This window comes from Phyllopteryx taeniolatus, chromosome 2 (genome assembly GCF_024500385.1).
Source record: "Phyllopteryx taeniolatus isolate TA_2022b chromosome 2, UOR_Ptae_1.2, whole genome shotgun sequence".
In the NCBI taxonomy this organism is placed as follows: domain Eukaryota; kingdom Metazoa; phylum Chordata; class Actinopteri; order Syngnathiformes; family Syngnathidae; genus Phyllopteryx; species Phyllopteryx taeniolatus.
Genome location: NC_084503.1, coordinates 32,255,215 through 32,266,677, shown reverse-complemented (window position 1 = coordinate 32,266,677; position 11,463 = coordinate 32,255,215). Strand labels below are relative to the sequence as shown.

At 39.1% G+C, this 11,463-nt stretch overlaps 1 protein-coding gene across 3 annotated transcripts; it reads left to right on the top strand.

Annotated features, from left to right (window-relative positions):
• The first annotated feature begins 2,162 nt into the window (after window positions 1-2,162).
• Window positions 2,163-9,928, top strand: isl2b (ISL LIM homeobox 2b). Of its 3 annotated transcripts, none has more exons than XM_061765762.1 (7): window positions 2,163-2,219; window positions 2,325-2,404; window positions 2,675-2,864; window positions 2,939-3,204; window positions 4,740-5,020; window positions 8,386-8,553; window positions 9,487-9,928. In XM_061765762.1, the coding sequence occupies exons 2-7, from the start codon at window positions 2,347-2,349 to the stop codon at window positions 9,601-9,603; spliced, it is 1,080 nt and encodes a 359-aa protein (XP_061621746.1). In that variant the 5' UTR covers window positions 2,163-2,219; window positions 2,325-2,346; the 3' UTR covers window positions 9,604-9,928. The 3 variants fall into 3 exon arrangements, with proteins under 3 accessions (XP_061621746.1, XP_061621745.1, XP_061621744.1); XM_061765761.1 differs by having other exon boundaries at window positions 2,165-2,219; window positions 4,740-5,032; XM_061765760.1 differs by lacking the exon at window positions 2,163-2,219 and having other exon boundaries at window positions 2,226-2,404; window positions 4,740-5,032.
• Window positions 9,929-11,463: the final 1,535 nt, after the last annotated feature.

Here is an 11,463-nt window from a genome sequence, read left to right as displayed (position 1 = left end):
ATCTGATTACGCCTGGAAGTACAACTTCTTCATAGGAATGCATTATAAAGACACACAACTCTTTGACTCTTATTCTGTCCTTTTGTGAGATATATATTATTACATATACAGTATTTATGAGAACCATGAGGTTCACCTGCACTTTTCAATGACACCTTTCTAATACACTGACTTTCTGACACTGTCAAAGCTATTAATTTAACAATATCATTATTATTGTGGATGTAGTTTACCGTGATGTGCAACTTCACTGCTTCGTACAACTACTAGATGAAAAAAAAAATTACAACTCAATTATTAAATAATATATTGTGATGCAGCAATTGAAATGTACAACAATGTTCTGAAATGAAATGCACCAATAAGCCAAAACTTGAAACAAGATGAACAACAATGATAATGAATTGATGAATCATTATATCTATATACATTTTGCAGGCTGTAATTGTCAATGATGTTAGATTTTCTATATGTGGCTGGCATTACATTTTAATTATCTGTCTGTTGATCTAGCTATCTGTCCATTATTAACTGCACCAATGTGTGCAGATCGTTACAGATGTGTTTTTCAAGTAGAACTTGGCTTGCTCTGACCAACCAATCAGAGGACAGAACAGTGCTCACTCACATCAGTGGTTGGTTAAAGAAACAGTCCTAGTGCATTTCAATGACATCTGCCAGCACGACTGACTGTGTAGGCCCTGGGCAGATTACATTCACATAGCAGCACATAGAGGCTGAATTCTGATAGGACAAGAAAAAAAAACATCTAACATCCACATCGACTGGAAGAGGTGCAACCAAGAGAAACGCTATGAAATGAAGAGAATATACAGTTGGGAATCAATGAACACAATTCCATGCAACAAATATTAGCATTTATGTTCTGAATGTAAATCAGTGATTCTGATCTTTTTTTTTTCTTAGGCCAGCAGGGAAGGCCTTCGTGGCCCACCCACACTGCTATTTTTTAATCACAATTTGGATTCCCTTCAATTTAACACATTGACATTGACACACACAAAAGTACTTCATTGGACATGTTTACAAATTGTCCTCATCTGTGATACAGTACGACTACAGTCAAGCATGCGCGTTTGTATTCTGTGTGTGTCTAACACGAATTCAACAATAACATCTGCCGCTTTTCGTCTGCTGATGTCAATCTAGAGAAAAGTGTAGTTGTCGCTCTCGTCCACTAGATGTCCTTCTTGTTCAGACGAGCGCTGAGGAAGGAGGTGGACATTCGCACAACTCATACCAGTCACGAGCGTGCATCTCATTCTTGAACATTACAATCGTAGTTCGTCATTTTGAATCATACACATCACAAAAGCAACGCTGACTCATAATTGACAACCGCCATCCTCGAGATTAAACCCTCGATTGTGCAGCTCGGCGCTGTCAGACGATTATCGTGCTTCTTCTTACTGAGGAATGTATGTCATAGTTTTCATACGTTGGTAAATATTGCTCACATTAATGCAAACCACAATAATTAACCGAATTGATAAATCTCTGACAGTGTGTATTAGTGTTTTTATAAAAGTAGATAGATAGATAGACAGGCAGACAGAGATATATACTGTATATAGATACAGGTAGATAGAAAAGAGATGAAAGAGGGAATAGATAGATATATAAATGAAATGGTAGATATAAACTTAATGTCACTATTAAGTCTACCTGTTTTGTCCAGTTACTTTGTAAAATGGTCTTAGAAAAACAACAATACTTTTAATATGAATAATGGCAATTTCATAATACACAGGAAAAAAAAAAAGCCCTTCCAATTGACTTAATTCGAACATGTACATCGGCTGCTCAAATGTGTAAAACTAACATACATCATTTGATTATTATCGTGGAAAAGAGGTTAAAATGAAGTCAGTTTAGCGTATTGCAATCATGAGCAACAAAAAAAATTAAGTACTTTTTTTTTTTGCAGTGTAGCAAGCCTAATACTAATATTAACAATATTCAATAACTAATAACGGTAATATTGTCAGAACTCATATATATATATATATATATATATATATATATATATATTCCAAATTGCTAAAGGTGTGTATTGTATCAACTCGATAGGATTGGAGGGTCCTGCTCGGACGTCATGACGTCATAGCAGCAGCGTGTGGGACCCTGCAGCCTCTTCGCTGCTGCCCCCCTCCTCTTCCTCCTCCTCCTCCTCTTCCTCGACGTCCTGCCTGGCTGCAGTCAGTCGGTTTTTTTTTTTCTTCCAAGTTGTGAGGGAGGCAGCCGCGGAAGGGCCACTCACTCACTCCTCACTCCTCACTTCATCTTTTTTTGTGCACCTCCAGCTCGCCCCTTCCTCCTTCCTGTATGGTGGATATTATTTTCAGCTCTTCTTTCTTGGGTGATATGGGGGATCATTCCAAAAGTAAGTATAAGCGCAAGCCTTTCTTGTTCTTTTTTCTTTTTGTTTTATGGTACTGGCGACATCACGCTTTTTTTTTTTTTTTTTTAAATTATGCAACAATGCGTGAGGTTTGATTGCAGTTTTCCAATCCTACTCCATATGCTGCATGAGCAAAAAACGTGCAGAATGCAAACCCTGCAAAAAGACCAAAACAACAAAACGCTCGATTCTTGGAGGAAAACGTGTCAAACGAGTTGGAAAACGACTTAGTCGATATGGCGCTGTGTGCAGAGAAGCCAGGATTCGCCATGTGTGTGGGATGCGGAAGCCAGATCCACGACCAGTACATCCTGAGAGTCTCCCCCGACCTGGAGTGGCACGCAGCCTGCCTCAAGTGTGCAGAGTGCAGCCAGTACCTGGACGAGAGCTGCACTTGCTTCGTGCGGGACGGCAAGACCTACTGCAAGAGAGACTACGTGAGGTAAAAAAAAAAGAAAAAGTATCAAAATATCCGTCCAATGGGATTCAAATGTTCATGTTCTGCTCCTCGTGCAGGTTGTTCGGCATCAAGTGCGCGAAGTGCAACCTGGGCTTCAGTAGCAGCGACCTGGTGATGAGGGCCCGGGACAACGTTTACCACATCGAGTGCTTCCGCTGCTCGGTGTGCAGCCGGCAGCTGCTGCCCGGCGACGAGTTCTCTCTGCGGGAAGACGAGCTCCTGTGCCGGGCCGACCACAGCCTGCTGCTGGACAGAGGCTCCGCCGGAAGCCCCGTCAGCCCCGGACACAACGTGCACTCCAACAGAGCCATGCACCTGGCAGGTGCGAAACTAGACACACACACACAACAAACCACAACGAAAATATGATTATTATTATTAGTAGTAGTAGTATATTTAGTATATTTACAATCATTATGTTCGGAAAATAACCGTGCACTTATTTTTTTTTTCATGTAGAATCCATATGTATCTCTTGTATTCTATATCTATAAAGACATGTTTTATACAGAGTACATATATTAATAAAAGTATACGTGCACAGTGACTTTCCAAACACTGATTATATTATTAGTAGTAGTGATGGTAAAGAGCGGTGGTAGTCATTTTTGTCACAAAAGGGCCACGTGTTAAAGGAGAAAAACTAAAGTGTTTGAAAAATAAGAAACACAAACCATAAATTGATGTGCATGAAAACAGATTTACGCAGTACCTTACGTATAAAAATAAATAAAAAAACAGATTCATTGGTATGACTTCCATATAAATGTAATATAGTACATTATCTAAAAACAAGAGTGGTTGCACGTGTTGGCTATGGTAAGATTGTTATAAATGTTTTAAATTTATGATGCTTATTATTGTTATCTTAGATTGATGGTCTCAGAAAAAAATAGTGTATTACATGTATACTTGAGTTGAAAATATAAGTATGCGATCGATAGGCCTTACATTCCAATAAAAATCATGTATTATTTAAATATCTAGGACAGACAAATGTTAAATCATATCACATATTTTCCGGTATGATTTGGCTCTGATCAATGAATGATTATTCGTTTTTTTATCATTATAAATGTATTTTTTTAAAAAAATAAAAAATCAGGCCAAAATACACACTTATTGTTATGCGGATATACACTTTTTGGAGTAAACAGTACTATAAAGAAAACAAACAAACAAAATATATATATAAGATATATCGCAAATAAGGAAATTAAGACACCAATAAAAATAAGACCTGTATTTTCCTGATGTTTGACAGACTGCGTTGGAGTAGAGGCCAAATTGTCATAATTGATCCCATTAAGGCGAACCTGCTGTACCGCTGTAATTATCTGAATAAGCTGCTACGACGCGCGCGCGCGTCTGTGTGTGTGTGTGTGTGTGTGTGTGTGTGAGACCGTATGACCTCTCAATTTAAACACTTTTAAAGAATTTACACACACGCACACCCAAAGAGAAAGAATTACCGCGTTTTCGAACATTTCAAAAATAGTGTTAGATCATATCTAGACTATATGCAAAAAAAAAAAAAAACATATAATATTTTTTTTCACGTTTAAATGAAATTCCAGGTCATAATTTACAAAATATTTTTGAAAGCTCAATGCATGCGTGCATGTCTGTCTTCGATCAGCGATTTTAAAATTAAATGGCAATATTAAAAAAAAAAAAAAAAAAAGTCTTTTTTTTTTGGTATGGTATTTTTATTTATGGGTTCACTGAAAGGTCTCAATTAGATGTGAGCGGCAGTTTGTTACGTGACGCGCGACCAGTGCAGATGTTATTTTCGGGTGCGTGTGGAAGCCGCCGGTTGTAACGGGCCGTGTCCCCTCTTCCGTTGCGTGCAAGCAGAGCCGGTGACGGTGCGGCAGGCCCCGCATCGCAACCACGTCCACAAGCAGTCGGAAAAGACCACGCGGGTGCGCACGGTGCTCAACGAGAAGCAGCTGCACACGCTGCGGACGTGCTACAACGCCAACCCGCGGCCCGACGCGCTCATGAAGGAGCAGCTGGTGGAGATGACCGGCCTGAGCCCCAGAGTCATCCGCGTGTGGTTCCAGAACAAGCGGTGCAAGGACAAGAAGAAGTCGCTGCTCATCAAGCAGCTTCAGCAGCAGCACAGTGATAAGACTGTAAGCATCTTCGTAAGTCCAACTCGCTTTCATTTCTCTCCGTATACTGACGACTGGCATGCTTCTGTGTTGCGTTTGCGGTCAAAATCGGGGAGTTCACGTTTTCGAGGCTTCTGCAGCCTACTAGTAGCACAAATAAACACAATGAAGAAAAAAACAAAACAAAAGTCACAACAAAATAAATGAACAGATCCGAATAAATACATTATATCGAGTTTCGTCAAGTAATAACGTTGCAGAATTATGGACAAGGACGCTGCGGGGCGTTGCAGGGAATTTTCAAATTTGTTGCAAAAAGTGGTGCACGTGTCATATTTGCATGATATTGTCATTCCGAGTGTTCGGTGAGGCTAATGGGAGAAATGCTGATTTGTATGTGCTGGACATTTCATTAGGCACACGTGCGCATTCTCTTACTGTTTGCATCGGATTCGAAAGTATTATATTTGACTTCTGAAATGGACAGATTCGCCAGGTCATTTGCAGATGATGTGAAATAACATAGAAAAGTTCAAATACAGGTTAAATATTTGTATTTTAATATTACAGTATCATTGTATTGTTTGTTATTCATTACATTATGATTAATTAACCAATTCATTCATTAGATAAATATATTTGTACGTTATTGTGAGATTAATGAAATAAACCTGAATGAATTTGAATTCAACCATTTTTGGGACAAATGACAAAATGATTGCAACAAATATTACATAACTTTTGCTCGGTGGTCCAGATTAAAGAACGACGAGGGCTGCATGTGGACCCTGGGCCGTACTTTGCCCACCTCTGGTCTCTATATACTGTAGCCAATACAAAGGTGATCATGTTCAGTTCTGAGGTCTTGATGTAACAATGTATTTCATATTGTGCTTGGGAATGTTCATTTAGTTTAGTTGTTGATCACCGTTAGACAGCTGCATGCGGTGCAAACTACAACCATAATTTATTGCTAGATTAAGACCTGACATTTAACATCATTAATGTCAATCTCACCGCGAGTCGGTGACCGAGTGGTTCCCAATTTTGCCTCACAGTTCTCCGTTTTACTGACACAAGTGACTGGTTAAACACACGCTGCAAGGAACTAATGTTCCCTTTTTTATTGGATGTTTATCAGATTATGTCGCGGAACGCGCCCTAGTGGATAGCATGTCTGCCTCACAGCTCTGAAGTTCTGGGTTCAAATCCCTGTTACTGCCTTCTGGTGTTGTTGGGATGTTCTCCCCTTTGCTTGCGTGAATTTACTCTCACATTCCCCAAAACACGCATGTCAGGTTCATTGAAGGCTCGAAATTGTGCGTAAATGTGAACGCTTGTTTGTCTGGGATTGGCTGGCGACCAATCCAGGGAGGAGTCCAACTGAGTCCATTTCTAGGAGATATTTTTTCCTAAATGGACCTTATGTGTCCAGAAATGAGCCTGATAAATTTGCTATGCTGTGTCTGCCAACTGTGGTTAATGTACACTCGAAAAATAACCCGTTCAACACAAATAATGACACCAAACAACCAAAATGAATCAAAACAAAACATCCTAGATCAACCGCAAGTAGATTTGGGATTTTAGAAAGAATGGAAAATAGTTCCAAAAGATTTGGAAACGGCAAAATGTATAAAAACACATTATGTGTGGGTTTCTTTGGGTACTGTGGCTTGCAACCATAATAATAATGGACGTGAGTGTGCATTATCATTTGTCTATATGTGCCCTGCGACTGGCTTGGGACCAGTCCGAGGTGTGCCCCGCCTGTCACGCTAAAGTCAGCTGGGCTAGGCTCCGGCTCTCTCTGCAAGCCTAAATGAAGACAAGCGCTATAGAAAATGAATATTAATATCGCTCTTGTATTACATCTCACGAGATTGTGCAGTGTTCTGTTAATGTCGTGGCCAGTAATGACTCTTAAAAGGCCCTGTTACACTCCTCCGCCGATTTCCCCGTGTCGCTGTTCTGCACAGGGTGTTCCTAGATATGACATTTTCGACAACGTTTGATTCATTCGAAATGTTAAAAATAACATCTTCTATGCAATTTGAACATTGTACTAGAGCGGCTCCAACTACCGGAGACAAATTCCTTGTGTGTTTTGGACATACTTGGCAAATAAAGATGATTCTGATTCTGATTCTGATTCTGATTTGCGATGCAAAGGATGATCTCAAACTCCACATTGCTTTCAATCCCTTATGTTTACGCAACACTCATAAATAAGTGGACCCGCACGGCAATTGTGCCTTCGGAGGTCGTATCAGAGCCGTAACAGAGGCGGGAGGACATCTGAGGGAATTTCGTAACGCGGCACCAGGCAGGGATGTGAAGCTTAACATTGGCTTTTCCCGCCCTGTTGTGTTGAAAGCAATTGTCACTCGCCAGCAGCTATTCTATACATCACACAAATGCTCAAGCTGATGTCATCGAATTATTTGATTGCGGGATGCTGTGTTGCTGTCAATGTGATGGCCAAACATTTGCACACATACCCGAACAAGCCTCTTCAAATGTGTTTCCTTCATTTGATCCCATTTGTGTCATTGGATGTACGGGATTTTGGCATGTCCCACACATTGCTCTGCTAACTAGTGTGTGTGTGTGTGTGTGCGTGTGTGTGTGTGTGTAAAAAGTGCTGCCAATTATACTAAATCGATTTTTTTTTTGTTTTACACGGACATATTGAACATTTTTCATATGTCCCTGAAATTGCTGTCCACCCTGTCAGTATGGGGTAACTGCCCCCTTTAAGAGCCCCTCTGATGCTTTCAGTGACATTGCATCCTGCGTTTTGTCTTCTTCAGTGGAGGCTTGAAACAGTGGATAGTTGCATCATAAATATTTACACAAATATGTCAAATGTTCATATTATGCGTGTGTAGTTGGTTTGTTGTCAAGCTTATCATGTCCACTCTGTCATACAGAAATACCAATTGTTCTAAAACCCTTTCAGAAGCTTGACCCATATTTATTTAGCAATAGACGGTCAGCTTGTTAACGAATCCTTTTTCTAAATGAAGGTCCAGCATGTGCTCATGAAATGAGAAAATTAGTCAAATATGTCCACCCTGTCAGCATGGTCACATATTTTGCTGTTTGCATTTGTACATTGCCTGGTTGCAGTTCACTTCTTGAGAAAAAGTGTGGGGGCTTGACCAGTAAACATTTCGAACAGCATAACATCTACTTCATACAATCAATATTAAGTTCAATGGGAAATGTCAACTTTTGGGAGGGTATCGAGTCGTCGGCGCAAAATGCAACAGCGGCTCAATGTTGTATCTTGTTTCGGCTCTGATGCGGCAGGTTTCTGCCATCTCTGTTCAAGATGCCGAACAACAACTATTTAATGCTGGTCGTTTGTAAACACCCATCAGAACCTGCAGGGCCTGACGGGAACGCCTCTGGTGGCCGGGAGTCCCATCCGGCACGAGAGCGCCGTGCAGGGCAACCCGGTGGAGGTCCAGACCTACCAGCCGCCTTGGAAGGCCCTCAGCGAGTTTGCCCTGCAGAGTGACCTGGACCAGCCTGCCTTCCAACAACTGGTGGGTGTGTTCCCCATCTATTCATCTGTCTGTCTGGGGGTCAAAAAATACCGAGTTTACCCACTATGCCTTTAAAGACCTTGCTTTGTGTACGCGGGATCAGAAAACGGTCCTAAACACAAAGTTACAAGCAAACAATTGTCCAAAAGGTCTTAGTAAAATAAAGAATCAAGATTCAGGGTGAACTAAGACGGATGTCTCAATACTTTTGCCCATATGTTACACATGTTGCCTTTAAATGTGTTGTAAAATGCATGTATCATACATATCTCAATGAAGTAGAAAAGTTCATTTATTGCAGTGGTTCATTCCAGAAAGTAAATCTCATGTATTATAACAGACTGATTAAAGATGGGAAAATACTTTACAGGTGGCTAATTCCGACCTAATTCCTAATTTCTGTAGACTATAATCAACAAAATTATTCTGGAAAAATCATGAAATATTTCGCTCTATGTGTAGGGAATCTGTAATAAATGAGTTCGATGTTTTTAATTGAACTACTGAAATAAATGTTTAAAAGTTTTCCACGAGATTCAGATTTATTGCGATGCAGCTGTATATATATATATATACACAATGACAACGTATTGCCAATTGTTGCCTGTTATTGCAAACCTGTTGGTTAAAACATCACATTATTAGCATTTGATCACTATAAAACAAATCATTTTAGTTCACATCAAAAATATATATTAACACAACTGATTTAAAGATACATATTTTATATTGTACTGTATGTCGTATGAGCATTTGGGGATTACATGTGAAAAATAAGACAAATATGTAATTAAAATCTAACAAGTACAACACAAAATTATAAAATGAACATATGCATGATAGTTTTCATCATATTCTACTACCACTACTACTACAACAACAACTACTACTACTACTAATGTGTAGTATTGTGATTTCTTTTTTTTTTTCCAGGTGTCTTTCTCTGAGTCCGGCTCTCTGGGCAACTCGTCGGGAAGTGACGTCACATCGTTATCCTCTCAGTTACCGGACACCCCCAACAGTATGGTACCCAGCCCGGTGGAGACGTGAAACCCACGACCTCCGCCAAGACCCCCCCTGCAAATATTGCAGCATGCCCCCCCCCCCGCTATCCTCCTCCCGATTCCCTCTTGCATGTGAGAAGCTCATCACATCGCCCATTAAAAAAAGGATTTTTCTTCTTCTTTTTTTTTGATTCCTAATCGTGGAGAAGATGGATGGTGAACTGATGTTGCATGAAAAAAAGAAAGATGTACAGAACGTTTCTATGTGGATATACAAGCAAAACTCCATGATGAGACTTTAACAGGGAACATATATGGAAACACTTCATGGACTTCCTTCACATTTCATTGTGACCTTTTTGTGTCTTGTTTCCTCGACGTTTTCTTTTTTTTTTATTATATATATATAGATATATAAATATATATATATATATATATATATATATATATATATATATATATATATATATATATATATACGTTGGACTCTTTGTCTTAAACGCTGAGCATGAAAAACGAGGAAGAAAAAAAAAAACAAGAAAAAAATGCAATTTATTCGTGTTGTAAAATACAAGCTTGTTTGAGCTCCTCGAACAAACAAAAAAAAAACTAAATTATTGTTACATTATTTATTGTAAGGAGGGCGATTCGTAAAGGGAATATTAACTGATCTAAATAATAATAATAATAATAATAATAATAAAAGCTGAATACACACGTGTCGGTGCAGCATTTATTTGAATTACATTTTTTAAATGACTATTTATTTAAATTAAACATTTTAAATTAAATACATGCGTGTGAATGTTTTTGTTTTTATTTCTTTGCATTGCAATTTTTTCCCATCAACAATTTTGAAAGAAAAAAATGTGTGAATGCTGTTGCTCCTGATCTTCTATCAAGTCAGTAGTGTTATGATTGCAGCCTGCCTGCGGGAGCTTCTGTTCTATATCACAGCCTCCAATCTACCCTCTGCTCGCTGCCCCTTTACTTTTGTCCATACAAAAAAAAAAAACCAAAAAAACCCTGCTGCTGCCCGGTCCAGTTTCTCTGGTCTGACTCCGTGCAGACGGCGGCCAGCGCGGCTTATCTGCCTCTGGCATCAGCTGATACACTCAACTGGGACCCACAACAAACATCTCCCCCCCCCCCATCAAATCGCGCAAAGACCCTAAAGCAAGTCAAGGGAGCAGCCCTATATCTCATCCATGGTGTATTTTGTTCCCTAATTATTGCACTTTTTTTTTGCAGTAGTGTTTAAAAGTGCCGTTGAATGACGCGTGCACAAAGCAAATATGTTTTAAAAAAGGTCAGATATGAGTCGTAACGTAACATTTTGTACATTGAAACAATAATTTATGTATTCAATAAACCGCGCCTATAAGTAAAAAAATAAAAATCTCAGTGTTTAATGGTGAGATTGAAAGACAGAGGGCAGATAAGAGACGTGGGTAATTGGGCTTTCCGCCCCCCCACAAATAAGATAAATCAACAATGCAGCTGGATTAAGATAACGCAGATAAGGGCAGAATAACAATGGCGGCGTTTAAAAAAAAAAAAAAAAAAAAAAAAAAGGAACGCAAACCCTGTTCTACTGCCCAGTGCATGCTGCCTGTAGTGACCATTTCCACAGAAAAAAATCATTCAAAATAGATTTTTTGGGGTGGCTTATTGGACACGAAAAAAAACCAACCCGCTCAATTTATTGCTTTTTTTTCTTTTTAAAAGACATGTTGTAATTGTAAAACTATAAATCTCATGCTGCTTTATTTTAAACTGCCAAATGACAGAAGCGTCCATTTCCACCTCAAAATCAACCACAAATAGAAAAGAATAGTTTTTTTTTCTTATTTTAAACGAAAAACACTTATTCGTTTGCAGTAATATATCTATTTATGTATATATA